The sequence below is a fragment of the Nyctibius grandis genome, chromosome 9 (genome assembly GCF_013368605.1).
Source record: "Nyctibius grandis isolate bNycGra1 chromosome 9, bNycGra1.pri, whole genome shotgun sequence".
Lineage (NCBI taxonomy): Eukaryota > Metazoa > Chordata > Aves > Nyctibiiformes > Nyctibiidae > Nyctibius > Nyctibius grandis.
Genome location: NC_090666.1, coordinates 36,266,673 through 36,281,836, shown reverse-complemented (window position 1 = coordinate 36,281,836; position 15,164 = coordinate 36,266,673). Strand labels below are relative to the sequence as shown.

The 15,164-nt window shown below is 37.5% G+C and overlaps 1 protein-coding gene across 1 annotated transcript in view; it reads right to left on the bottom strand.

Moving 5' to 3' along the window:
- Nucleotides 1-15,164, bottom strand: part of MGAT5 (alpha-1,6-mannosylglycoprotein 6-beta-N-acetylglucosaminyltransferase) — a 136,612-nt gene that overhangs the window by 20,074 nt on the left and 101,374 nt on the right. Inside the window, exon 12 of the mRNA XM_068407674.1 lies at nucleotides 6,239-6,388. Coding sequence (XP_068263775.1) covers nucleotides 6,239-6,388 — 150 coding nt within the window. The remainder of the gene's footprint in view (nucleotides 1-6,238; nucleotides 6,389-15,164) is intronic.

Here is a 15,164-nt window from a genome sequence, read left to right as displayed (position 1 = left end):
CATTTCATGCAATCTGCACACATAATGTTATTTATTTAAACTACTCCTTAGTTCAGGCAGACAACCAGCTGGGAACCAGCAATTAAAACCATCTGAAGTATCAGTTCTCCTATGATCCTGTGTTTGTCTGTCATGTAGAGAATGCTGGTTTGTTTGCTTCGTTTTTCACTTTTTTAATAAACTGCTGCTGTGCACTGCTGAACAGTTCTGTGTCTGACTGGTCCGTTTATTTAGGAGGAAGCTCCATGGGGAAAGAAACACGGTTTTATGTTTTGACAGCACGGAGCACACTGTCAACACTTAATCTATAATAAATAGCTTACCACCTGTTTCACATCCATTTTACCTCTAAACAGCACCATACCTTTGAAGAAAGAAAGAAGGATGTGTCTGATCGCTAGAACAATGCATGTGTGTGTGCTGACTGTTGGCCTGAGGTTTTAGCCTGGCTCACAGCTGCCCCAGCGCCCCCCCCAGCTCCTTCTTTCAAACCTCCAAAATCTTCTGTCACTCTCTATCACATTGTCATCAGGTCAGCTGAAATTCCCAAACTGAATCTAGACCCTGCTCCTGAAAATTGCCCTTTATTAACATTCCTTGTTAGGGAGCTAGTATTTTTGTACGGTATAAAGAGCAAAACCAATGCGTATCTTAATTGCCTCGAGAAAGTCACATTCATTATGATTCAAAAAGCAAGCAGTGGAGAACACAGGTCATCTCTATAACTCATTCTAATTTGCCAATCTTTTGAATTACATGCAACTTGTTATTTCCAGAAAGGCTAAAACAATCTGTCAAGGTACTTCCTAAAAGTATGTAACAAATGCTGCCAAGTCCCTAATGGAAAAAGAAGAGGGGAAAAAAAGAAAAATGTACAAATAACAGACAATTATTTTCTGGTGCCAGCGAAGCAAGCATCCATCCTCAGTACAGCTGAGGCTGGGTGGAAGACCAGGCTCCTTCCCACAAAATGACAAAAATTTAGAACATACCGTGTTTCCACTATTTTTGTGATATAAGTGCACACTGTTGCCTCCACATAAGGTTGCTGACTATGGCTTTTAGGGTACTGTCTTAGCGGACGCTGTGCCTGGTAACACAGTCCACTGTAGGCAGCTACTTTCACCCTGTGGCTGAAGATCTATAATGCAAAACTCCAAATTTGACAATGTTGGCAACATAATTGTGGGTACACACGGTTAGCCCTGATCTGGCTTTGTGAGCTGCAGCAGAATTGCTATGCAGAGTAGAGTTCCTTTATACTTTACTGGTTGATTAGTGCTTGAAAGCATTTCATTTTCTGTATGTGAGCATTTTTCTCACCTTTCAAATGTTTTTGAAAGCCAGAACCATTATTTTCGTACAGTGCTTTAAGTGGGCACATGCCACAGTAGGCTCCATATGCTAATGCCCCATGTAACAAGACGATTGCCAGGAGGAGTTTACACTATAAAAGTATATCTAAAGAAGATAACAGCAAATAAACACTGATGTAAAATAATCATGGTAACAGCAGTGTGGTGTTTTTTTTAAAACCATTTCCTTGTTTGCAAGTTCTGCTAACCCAGGTGTGTCTGTGCCCGTAGGTCTGCACGAATCAAAAAAGGGGATTCGGATCTGCAATCTCACTTGCCCAACTTGAGTAAAGCAAGTGTTGAAACCCTTTAGCAGGAATACTTTGGTTTTCATAAAAAAGGCTCCTCAGGAACCTTTTCTGCCTCTGTCCAGTGAACTGAACCCCTGGTTTGGAATTTTAGACTTTTGAGTTGGCCACCCAGCATCAGAGCCAAGACACCATTCTTTTCTGGTTATAACATAGGCAGTCCTTTCATGGCGTTGTAGCTAAGTGGAAACTTCTCTGACATGAAAAGTGCTTCACCACCACTCCCATGAAAAAACAGTGGGGTTTTGTTTTATTTTTTGGAAACCACTGACTTTCAGTTGACACTAAGCAATTTATTTGTAGAGTTTACAGCACCAGATCGGACTATTATTAAAATAAGTACTTGAACAGTCTTTCTAAATTATAGCCAAAAGTACAAAATAAAGGTGAATGTTTTGCTTCGCTGACTGTAATTCTGACTAGTCGAATATTTAAGAGAAAAATTTCATAGTCCAGAGACTAAATAGTTCCATAAACAGAAGTGTTTATGTTCTCCTCTCCCCTTTCTAACATTACTGCACTTAATCTAATTTATTCTGTTGGGTTGGTAGGTTTATCACCACTTTTGTATGCCTCCTTACTGAACTTATATATTCTCTTCTGAACTACAGAAAGAGAAGTGTAGCAAAGGCTGTTGTTTACTACCTTGATATATTTTTCTCATGAATATAAAATACTTTCTGGAAAAGTCAATGCTTTTCTGATTGAAAGAACTTTAGAATAGAATCACTAGTTGAATGTCTTTTCAGCTGATTTTGTGAAGTGTGTGGAAGTAAAAACATCTATTACTTCATAAAAGGCAATATGAAAAAAAAAGTTTGTATTCCTATTTCTGCTTATCCAACATTGCAACCAGATTTTCCCCGAACTGTCTAAACAGGGTATTGCTCCTACTTTTATTAATCACCGTTCAGAAGTTGTAAATTCCACTTAGCAAAAGAATTTTGATTCCCTCAAAAATTCACAGTGACTCGAAGTGAAAAGTTGCATCTGAAACTTTCTTGAAAGGAGGAATATTTCTGAAGAATTCAGTACTGGCTCTTCCAAGAGAGTCTGGTCCAACTCCTCCAGCTGCCCGCTTGGCAAGAAGCCACATAAGTTGGCAGGAAGGCTGCCAGCTCGCCTACCCTATTTTCCTCTGACGTGATGAATAGCTTTACATCTTCTCATTAGGAACTGTTGTCATGCACTACACAGCTGAACTAGCCATGATGAATCTCAAACAGCCCCCCTCTGCTTGGAAAACACACTTATTCTGAAATGCGTTGCTTTATAATACACGCCAGAATGAAATGGCAGCTGCACACTTTTGAGAATAACTGTGTCCTACACCAACTAGTGCAGAGGGACCACATACATTTTGGGAATGCAAAGCTCTGATCAAGAATCATGACTGAGCCACCACCTATTGGTATCTGCTGTCTGAGGGCAAAGCGAAGCAGTGCAACATAAGCTGACACTTCTGAGTACACTGAACTGTGTGATTTGTTAAATTATTATTTAGCTCTGACTTTCTGAAAACTAGATCATTTGTCAGCTGACCTAACAAAAACTTGCTAATCCAATGTTGAAATCACAAACAGTGAAAGAAAATCCTTGCTCTTGGGTCTGAAAACATATGTGTTGAGAAAGAAAAACCTGAAACTTTCTGGAAGCTTAAAGACAAAGTTTGTTGCTTGTAGACAGCAAACAGCAGGCCTAGATGGTTCAAGTAAGCATTGTACCCACAGATGTTACCCATCCCTGAGTTACGGCTCTGATTATTCACATAGTTTCAGCACACTGATTGTCTAGTGACAAAACCCCATAACTAAATTCATTATGGGGCTCTGGTCACGTTGCCTAGCGATTAAAGTGATTATGATTAAAAAGCGTCCTTGGAGATCACTGGATGCATGTGCACACATACGTGAGGCTCCCCAGGGCACAAAGCTCCCATTGAAGTCAGCTTGATTTTTGTGAAAAACCTGCACTTATTTTAGCAATTCAATCCATGATCCATTTGATATAAATACAATTGACCCCCACACGCAGCAGACGGCCAGTAGAGACAGGTGAGTGGTGTTTTATGCTAAGCTACGTTAAAGTATTGTCTCTTAAAACATAGCAAAATCTGAAACTGTGAATGAATGTACAAGCAACAAGAAGACTTAGAGCAAGTATGTCTGTTGATCAACACTGAGAGGCAACCATATGCTGAGGCAGAACAGCCAGTGTACCTATGAGATACTAAACGTCAGCTAGCAAAAAAACTCAACACAAAACCAACCCAAAAATCCACCTCCACCTGAAAAAGTCCAAACAGATGGTAAATCTCAGTTTCCACTTTCAATCTCAGGATGCTGCTGTTTTACTTTTTCTGTTAAACTAGATATACTGAAACAAGTATTAGACAGGAATAATAACTGAAATTCAGGATGCGGTAAGCCATATATCATTTCATATTTCATTTCATTTCAAAATGGGAGTGCAACATCAGAAATACATTGCACTCCCATTTGCCTGACAATAGTAAGTATTAGGAGAAGCAGACAGACTCTTAACTGCTTATCATCAGGTCAAAGTTTTGATAGTCTGTCTGCATCATAAATAAATAATATCCCTAAAAGGAAAACAGGTTTTGTCATTTGCAAATGTGCTGACAACAGCTCAGAAAAGCCATATGAAAATACTGTTTGCAGACTTTAAAAAAAATGGTGTATTAAGAAAGATTGTATCAAAAAGATAATGTGATAAAAACACTGCCTTCCTGAAACACATTGATGTGTTTCTCAGTGCCATTTACTAAGAAATGCAGCAAATTCTCAAAGGATTTCTCCCAATGTTAGAAGGAAAAAACAAAACAAAACAATGCACCACAATTGTATAGAAAATAATTAAAATCTAAGATGCTTGTAGGACTCTGAAGACAGTACAGCTTAGATCCATATGCTTTTCACAAAAATACAATTTGTGAAAAATAATCAACTTACTGATCTCAAGAGTACTTCACAATCACAAGATAGTATCTTCTATCTGATATTGCAATTACTAGTCAAAAACTGAGCGAAACCAGCCTGGCTACTTCCTGTGACACAAAACCCATGTAACTGCACTGTGCTGAGCTGCATGATATGTATGTATCAACTTGAATTTGTCCTACATTGAACGAATCCTTACATTGCATGTTAGAGCACAGCAAATATAACCAATAACAACTAGATGAGCTATCTACTTAATATTGAAAATCAAGCTTTTTAGTGTGATGGCTGATAAAAAATTAGAGGAAGACTTACTCAAACATAACTGTTATTATGAACTGTACTCTGTAAATGATAAGGACTTCAGTAATTCTATAGAAAGTCCATTAGCTTATTTTACTATTCCAGTGAATAGAACACATTTTTTTTTCAGAAAGAAGCCACTGTTTGTGCTTGGGGTTATTACAATGTCAATATTCTTCCCACGTTAGTACTATGATTAACACAGTGATTTCATACTCCACACAGGCAAAAGCTGTGTAATCTCAGTATTATCTATGACGAAAGTAAATGTTGACTTTTTAATCTGCAACACTATGTGTATCTGTATGCATCAAGTACACACACACAGTGGTTGTCTTTAAAAAGTAATAATTTGCCAACAGCTGTCACACAGAGATGTCAAATTACCATCATTTGCCCAAATATTTCAAAAAGGAGATCTCTGCAGTTGTGTGGGAAGACTGGGAGGTGCTTGCTTTTTTCTTTTCTTTTTTTAATAGATTCTTCTGTAGAAGTGCACAGCAAGAAACTATCAACAATGGGGAGTAAGTGGTGCAGTTCCACACATTTTGCTAATTTTAAACACACAAGTCACTTCTTTCCCCAACTTAAAGCTAAGCATCCTATTCAAATGTAATCTACTAAAGTGTTTTAATGTTGTAAAGTGCCACAAAGATTATGGGAATGGCACAGAAAACCCCACAAAGCATTCTAACTATGGGGACAAAAGTTTATTTATTTCAATGTATATACTGTCCCTTATCTTGAGTTCCCTTGACTGTGGGGCCACTGGCAAAGCACACCACAAAAAGCACACTCTCTTGCTCTATCTCTCTGCAAAACTGAAGCAGAGGAAGGAGCTGAATGGCGAATGAAGTGCTTGTCTTTCTTCTTTTCTTCCCCAGAGAACAGGGTCACTCTAGGTTAAAGTCATTGGTAGGGCAGAGCAAGCATGCCTATTGTACAGCTTTCAGATATTACCTGACTTTCACATCAGGGATGTAAAACAAAGCACATTCTCAGCTGATAATCTCCTTGAGCTGAATATCACATTTAAGAAAATGAAAAATGCATTTATGCACGTTCCTCAATCTGGTTGTTAAATGTGTCTGCGACTGTACGCTGTGGTCCCAATTTTCTAATAATAGCTGTCAATCAACAAAACATGGGCATGATGAAAAACATATTCTTAGCACACAGAAGAAAACTACATTCGGTCATTTATTTTCCCAATTCTTTTAAATTAGCTCATTCGTAGGAGGTGAAATGCATGCACTTCAGATACTGTCTATCTGTAGCTATTTTTGCCACTACTCCCTCTTGACAAACTTACTTTGGTTTCTCTCAGAAGAAACTGCAAATCCCGCCCACTGAGTATACCGTGGTTTTTCACGTAGCTGGGAATATAAATAGTGCTTGCCCCGTGAACAGTTCCATGGACTTCCATATAGGTGTGGATGATGTCCAGATACGCCTTCTTATCCTGTAATAGCAACAATAAAATATTTTCAGTCTTCACACATTTCAAGCAGTAGTGTTCAGTCAGAGCTGTTTTTTTCAGAGCTGTTTTTTATCTCCTGTACCACAAAAGCCAGAAAGAGAAGTTTATTCATTCATTCTTATATGATTTCTGTAATATTTGATCTTTCATTACATTATTAGTTTTGTTTTCTACTAGACTGGAAGAAAACGGCAGCTTTTTAATTCATAGTATAGGTATAAATAAATCAATACCAAGGTCCTATTAATTTTTAATTGGACAAAAAACAGGTCACCATCAGATAGCTGTATCCTCAGCATGCCTAAACAATACTTGGCCTAAAAATAGTAAAAAACTCATTTTGAAATGTTGGGTTTTCACACTATTTTTTGTCAGAGATGCAAAATAATTAGTGTTTATCTTGTTTGTGAAGAAAAGGGTGACTCTCACTGTGGTAAGATGCATCCTTGCCAACTGAATAACTGAATACACATCTTTAGATAAACACTTAGTATGTGAGGCCCATGAGATATCTACAAATATTCCATTTACCTAAAGTTTTAAAGGCATTTTGGAAAAGACCCAGAGAAGAGTAATGGTTTTAGTGTTGCATTAAAAAAAAATAAAAATAGTACACCATCCTAGTTTGCAAACACGAATTACTTTAATTTTCAACGCCATATGTTTTTTGAGTTTTAAAGACTACTAGCATTCCAAAAGCAATTAGCTATAGACTGTATTTACAGCCAGCATGCAGCACAGATCAGAGAGACTTTCCCGCAATATTTGCACATAGCCTTAGTAATAGCTCTAAAATCAGGCAACAAGTTTCTGTACTTCTTGGCAGCAGGACAGTTTTTAAGAATTCGACTTTTTGTCATGCAAATTCTGTACACTGTTCCTCCATAGCCCTGTGTGAAAGCTGGCCAACTGTTTTACTGAAGTTCATGCAAAGGGCAAGTAGACTGGTGAAAATCCTGTCTTTTCAAATCTTGGAGGAGCAATAAGGTATTGGGCCTAGGTGAATGAACGCTATCATCACTTCTTAAAACTTCCTTGCTAAATTAATTGTTGGTATATATTCAAATACATAGGGTATTTAATGTCACGTAACTGGCTTCTGGCTTCAGCTTGCTCTACTGGTGATACTGTTTGTGATGAAGTAGATTGCGTGCCTCATTATTAAATCACCCTGTTCTGGTAGCTATGCCAAGGCTGCACCAGTCAGTGTTCTGGGCTAAGTATTACATAAAACAGCCAACAAATGGAGACAAATGTGCTTTCTTGTTTGATCTGGTTGCTGTTTTTGTTAATTAACACAAATTATTTAAGAAATGAAAAGCTTGCTCTGTTTTTTATTTTTCCTTTTACTTCAAATTTGAATTACCCTGAAAGAGATGTTCCTCCCATTATTTGTAAAGTAAACTAGCATAATTAGAAACTGTTGAGGATCTCATACACATTGTTAAGAGAAAATCAATTTTAGAACTTCTTCTTTGCAAGTGTGCAGGAGAAATATTAATGGAGTAGCCTGGTCTTGTTTCCAGAACGCAGCAGTGGTCTGTCGCTAGATGCGCACTGTAGTCCTCCCTGCCTGGCTTTCAGTACAAACAGAGCCTACGAGTCAGGCTTCAGTGAGCTGAATGGGAAGAGAAGGCAACGTGGCACAGGTACTACTGACACAACCTGCCTACAACAAGAACACTAACGCACATGCCTCAGATTTTATTGGCTCATGTCCCACAAACTGATGACACAAATGCGCTCTAACTCAAGACAAATATGAGAAGCAAGCAGCTAGAAAGAACAAAACTAGGACTACCTAAAATTGCACTTGGTTATTTTTAAAGATTTCAACAAAAACTTCACAAACCTGTTACAGACAGAATATTTAGCTGCTCTAAAATAAAATATTTGACATTAGAATTATTTAGTCTTTACAATCTTCCTAGTGGTCCCCCTGAAACTGCATTATTGGCTGTAGGACTGTTGAAGATTTTATATAGGTTCAAAAAGCAATTATGGAAGAAAAATGCATGAATCATTATTGAACACAGAGACAACTTTTGCCCCAAGAAGTCCATGAACCACTTGTCTCTGGTGGCTGTGAAACATGCCTCATTTCGCATTCTTCCTTACACATCAAGTTTTGGCTATTTTGGAGTCTATTGGACTAGATATATCTTTTACATGAACTGACCTCGCTGTCATCTTATTATCCTTATGAGCTCATTTTCAAAGAGGAATGTAAAATTGACCGAAATAAACATTACATTTTCACGTGTCTCCTGTATATATGTGATGCCAATAAAAATCTAGTGGGATTCTGAGAAGCATCTGTGAAGTTTGCCACTTAATTCTGCTGGAAACACTCTTTGATACATACAATGGACCTTGAATTTAGCCCAAAGAATTCCCCAAATCATCTTGTTAATAACAAAGTGAATCTTCCTACTATATTCATGTGCTGTACTCTACATAAATACCAGCACTTGATGACTACAAAACAGGGAATACAGGATTTAAAAAAAAGGAGTATATTAAGGTAGGAGGAAAAGAACAGGCTTCCATGCTGTATTTACAATAGTATTTTTGGGGGGTAGAGGGAGGGTTTTTACTTAAACTCTTACAGTTACAAAAACATGTACTAAATATTACTAATAGATTCAAATTAACTGAGCCGACATACAAATTATATTTAAAATTAATATATAACCAATCAATACAACTTCGGAAGACAAAGCAAAAGCAGTGACAAAATCAGCATGTTTTAAGCACCTCTGCAAGTGCAAACAAAATACTAAATTAATCATCCATAACCTTACTTGGGAACATTACTTAAGCATATGACTGACTTCTTTCCTGATTCAGAATCTAAAACCACAGATAAAACATTTAGTATCCCAAATAGCATCAATTCTTCCATCCATAATATTTAGAAAAATAATGGACTTTTAAATGGTGTCGCTGGGTTTCCACCTCCACAAGACAGGGTAACTACTGTAGACTGGGCTATAGAGTCTACAGAAATAATTTCTCCTCACAAAGGAAACCTTATAGATAGATAGGCATAAGCAAATGGATCAATATGTAAAAAATTTTATGAATTAGTTTTCAAACCACAAGAGTAAAAATACGAAAAAACCAACATACACAAGCTGGAAAAAAATCTTTGATCCCGCAAAGGGCAACCCTCTTTTAATAAAATGAAATTTTTAAAGAACAGTTGGAAATGAAAGCAGCATCTTCCCTTTGTTCCCTGTACATAAAACAATTGTTTTTAATTTTTCCAAAAGTCTCTCTTTCTGAAGGAATCAAACAAAAAAAAGCCCAACCAAAAACTCAGAAAGCACAATCCACAATCACTCCTTTATTCCCTTATTCACTTTGAGCCAAAAGCAACTGCTTTCATAATCATCTATAAAGCACCATAAAAATAACATTAGCCCCTTATACCTTACACTAATCTCACTAACATTTATCTCCTTTTGCATTAAGTAGTCCTGAACTTCCACATTCCTTGTAGAAAAGTGTTATTTTGGATCATAAACGTATATATTGTAATAAGCCACTTCACAAAAATAATCAGGACACATATTTCAACTCTAAACATTAAACACATTGAAATAGAAAAAGAGAATGGGTAAATATGGCACTTATAAATAGAAAGGCTACAAGTAAATAAATCAAGAAATGTGATTTGCAAACAAAATATCAATGTTCCTTCAACTGTTAATCCACTTCCTGAGTTTGTTTGCTTGGGTGTAGATATAAATATTCTTTTATCTTAAATAATTTGCCAGTAAACTACAGATTTTTCCTTTCTCCAAAATGAATTCAAAGAGAAAAGATCATGGGCTGCTGGCTAGTAATGCAAAATTCAACATTCTCTGCAGAATTTGTATCAGACTGCACTGTTCAGCCATGTCTGCTGTCCATACTGCAAATCTAGGCTTCAAGCATGAAAGATAAAAACATCAAAAAAAAAAAAGAAAAAACAAACAACTTCACATTATTTCTCCTCAGAATCAAAATGGAAGAGTAATGGTGAGTAACAGTCATACAAACCTTTTCTGAAACAATTTTTCAGCAGCTAAAATAAACATGCCATTCAGGAAAGTGCTTTTTGTTGATCACTGGCTGAGAACTGTTATTACTGTTCATCATTTATTTCTGCCTACTTTTAAAAGCGTCATGAAGGCCTTTCTCATCAAAAAAATCAAATGACAATTGTCTGATACGTCTTTCCCTAAGACAATGTTGACAAGAAGAAACAGTCTGAAGGGCTGACATTTTAAGTTTGGTGGGTGAAAATTTTAAGTATAAAAGCTACAAAAATACATGGTAGAAACACAATGCATTAAGAACTAAACTCTGCTTTTAGTTTTCTTGATGTGGTAGATGGTGGTAATTAACAACTCCGCTTTACCATCAGTTTGTCAGTCTGAGGTTATCACAGTATTTTGCAATTTTAGACCATTGAGGTACACTCATAGAACACCAGAAATTCAGCACTGAATGAAACTAAGCATCACCTGTGCAGAATGACAGGCCAACTACATTACAGAAAAGCTTGATTCAGAGTCCTAAACTGGTTTATGGGTTCAAAGTTCAAACTGCAAAATGTATGTAAAACAGCCCATATACCCAGTCTCACTTTCTTACATTGAAAAAGCCAGAACACAGTGATTTTATAAAGCTTGGACAAATGTAACACAGAAAAATAGGTACTGGGAGAGATCTTTTGTATGTCCTAAATGCATACTGTTAAATCTAGAAGTCCTAATATCTGGGTGCTTATTTGCCACAGTGTCAAGTCAAGGTAAGCCAAAATCCACTGTGTGTCTACACTGTGTATGAAAATTGAGATTGAGACACAAATATAAGATTGGAAAAATCTCTTTTTGAGAAGTGTCACACCCTCAAAGACTTTTGAAGACACATGTTGTATGTACAACAATATTAAGAGGATTAAACAGATACAGTGGTAAATCACAAAGAGAAGACGATGTCTCTTGGTGCTTAAATATGAAACTTTCAAACTGTTAGCCATGGAGTACTTAATACAGAGTACTGAATTTATTAATGGATCTGGAGAGGATTCAGTGTTTCATGACGAGCGAGTGTAAATTCTACACTGAACAACCACTTAAAACCAACAAAATTACTGTAGTCAATTCTTTCTGTAGAAGGAAATATGCTCTTATGAAATCGGTTGTATTCTCTGAAGAAGCCAATCACAGAATCAACCAGGTTGGAAGAGACCTCAGGGATCATCAAGTCCAACCATTGCCCTGACACCACCCTGTCAACTAGACCATGGCACTAAGTGCCATGTCCAGTCTTTTCTTAAACACATCCAGAGATGGTGACTCCACCACCTTCCTGGGCAGCCCATTCCAATGGCTAATAACCCTTTCTGAAAAGAAATTCTTCCTAATGTCCAACCTGAACCTCCCCTGGCGAAGCCTGAAGCTGTGTCCTCTTGTCCTATCACTAGTTGCCTGGGAGAAGAGGCCAACTCCCACTTCACTACAACCTCCCTTCAGGTAGTTGTAGACTGCAATAAGGTCACCTCTGAGCCTTCTCTTCTCCAGGCTAAACAACCCCAGCTCCCTCAGCTGTTCCTCATAGGTCAGATGCTCCAGACCCTTCACCAGCTTGGTCGCCCTCCTCTGGACTCGCTCCAACACCTCAACATCTTTCTTGAAGTGCGGGGCCCAGAACTGGACACAGTACTCAAAGGTGCGGCCTCACCAGTGCCGAGTAGAGAGGGACGATCACTTCCCCAGACCGGCTGGCTAATGAGCATATAGAAAAGAATGAGTCTGTTTGTGTAGCATACTTAATTTTTTTTAAAAAAACCAAACAAACAACCTCTTTAAAAGTTATTAAAGGAACCAAGTCTCCTTGGGATAGAACGGAATCACCCTTGTGAATGAATAGGCAGCATTCTAAAGAGAATAGAGAAGTTATACTGTGCAGTCAATATCTAATATTCAGAGCAGCAAAACTGAAATTAACTTCAAAATGTTGCAGAAAAACGTCACAATACTGAACACTTGGGGTTGTAAAGCTTTTGAAAAAGCCCCCTCAGTAACCTAAGGGACTGAGTGACTAGGAATTAGAATAACAGATAAATTCAATATAAATAAACAAAGTGATGCATGTGCCCTAGCTTCACATGTGAACAATGGACCCAAGCTGACCAGCGTTACTCAAGAATGAAGACTTTGCGTTATGATAAAATACAATTATGGTGCATGAAAAAAGCCAGTCCAACGTTCAGCAGCAGTCAGTCCACCCACCAACCAAGTAAATGATAGGAATTATTTGGAAAGGAATGGAGAAATAAACAGAAAATCATCGAACTCTTCTAAAAACACACAGTCCTCTCCTTCCTTGAAAACTGTTGCGGTTCTGGTTCCTTTTGTCAAAAAGAAGCCAAGAACACTAGATGCAGTTCTGATAGGGGTAAGAAGGATCCAAGCTACAAAATGGTTTCCATCGCTACATAGAGAAACCTGTAATGAATTCATTTATGATGCTTCAGCTTGGAAAAGGCAACTTGGCAGAATATGAGAGAGGTTTACAAAACCATAATTGGCATAAAGAACATGAATAGTGACTGATCATTCATAATGTCCTGCTACAAAGGAAGCCAAACAAAGCTAGTAGGAGGCAGGTTTAGAAAAACCCAAAAGTTAATGGTTCCTCCTGCAAGAGGTGAGAGATTTGAGGGACTCCATGACAGAGAATGTTGTGGAGGCAAAAAAGTCTGCATAGGTACATGATCAGACAAGTGCTTTGAAGTCACCTCTTACTGAGATCCCAAAAGTGTGTCGACAGTCAGTTAATCAATAAACAAACAGATTCAGACAATACCCTGAGCTGAAAAAAGCTGGAAAGAGAGGGAATATGCAAAGGAAGTATTCTGTAACTTTGCCATGCTTTTGCTCTTCCCTGAATGTCCATTTATGGCTTCTTTGTTAGGCACCTACCATATATATCTGCGTAAAATACACATTAGCGCATATATATGTTATTTATTTGCACATACATAATCTTTGCACAAAGAATGAATAAAACATCCCAGTAAAGACCTGGGTTCTTCAGGATCTGCCAGAAATCCTGCTTATACAGTTCCCTATCCTCATCTTCATCTATTTCATTCATCATTTCTTGCAGTTCTTCATCCATGAAGTTTTCTCAGTTTTTTTTCTACAGTGAGGTTTTTGAAAGATTTGACAATTTCATTGTCATTTAATGCGCACTAACACCTAACCAGGAATCTCCTGTCCTTTGAATGGAAATTTCCAGAACTAACAATGAGACGTACTTGTGCACTGTAAGTGCTGAAGCAGAAAAGTGCAGTGGTACAGAAGAAAATAGGAAGTAAGACCACAGGAAGAAAAGGTTGTGTTGGTTTTGTGATAATCAAATAGTAGTAGATGATTGCGTTAACCGGTATTGTAAGACCACACTAATTCATCTTGCAGCTGCGGAGTTCTGCAAAAAGAGAAGCTGATCACTGACCTGAAACGTAAATATTCATGGAAAACATTTCTTCTTTCTTTCTTCACAATAAAATTCTAATTTTCATAATGTTGAAGAATAAGCCTTCAAAAGTGTACATACATGTATACTTATTTACTGCACTTATAGCTGCTCATTTGCTTTGATTTACTTGGGTTTTTTGATCCATCCTTCTTTCAGAAGCAAACAGTGAATGTCAGTAATGTTGCTGAACTAAAGTGTCTGGCTCATTTCAATATGTTTTGTGGCATGAAGGAGGACAGTGCTCCTGGTGCCTGGTGACAGCAACTAGAGTACGTTTCGATCAATAGATAAGACCACTGCTGCAAATTTGGAGAAAGACAAAATAAGAACACCATGAGACAAGTTTTCTGAGTGCACTGACCACATGGGAGAGAAAAGGTGAGAAGGATCTTTTCTCCCTTCCCTTATGTTTCTTTTAGCTTTAAAAATGAAGTTAAATGTTCAGCCAAAGTCTGTTGCTAAATATGAAGCACCAAAACCAATCAGAAGGAAAGGAAAGGCAATGCTGCCAACAGCGAGACACTGATCTCTGCTCGTAACAGAAACATTCCTAGAAGTATAATTTTTCTCTCTGACTTCTCCCTACTTTCTTCCTCCCACTTCATGCAACAAGGCATAAGGCAGGGAAACTACATATGTCACATGGAACTATAAAGGGGAGAAGTGAGTAAGAACAGCCTTGGTTATGTACTTTCCCACTGAGAACAAGCTAAATGTAACCACTTCCTGTCTCTGATTCTTCAGAACTTGTTATGCAGACAGTATACATTTAAGAAGAATGCCCATCTTGTCAAGTGGCATTAGTAACAAACTCACATATTATTTTGCCTTTAAATATATAAATATTTTTAAGGCAACTCCAATACACTATAATAAAATCTACTAAAGCAGTCATCACACAATTGTATGTTATGCATTGATGAGTATTTTCTGATACAAGCAAAATTCTGACTTCTCTCACAGCACTCCACAAAAAAAAGAAATAGCAAATAAATGTAAAATGGATCTTGACTCTTTTTCCTTTCTAGGATTAAGGGTAGAAGTACTGGAATAGTATGACAGGAAGTTGCAGAACGGAAAGCAAAGAAAAGACTGAGACCGAAACAGGAGTTAAGATGATATGAAAGGCTTCAAACATTCCCTTTTAATTGTTCTCTGATTAAAGACAATTTTGATAATGGAGAGCATTATGGGTTTCACTCACATTTTATTCATCCCT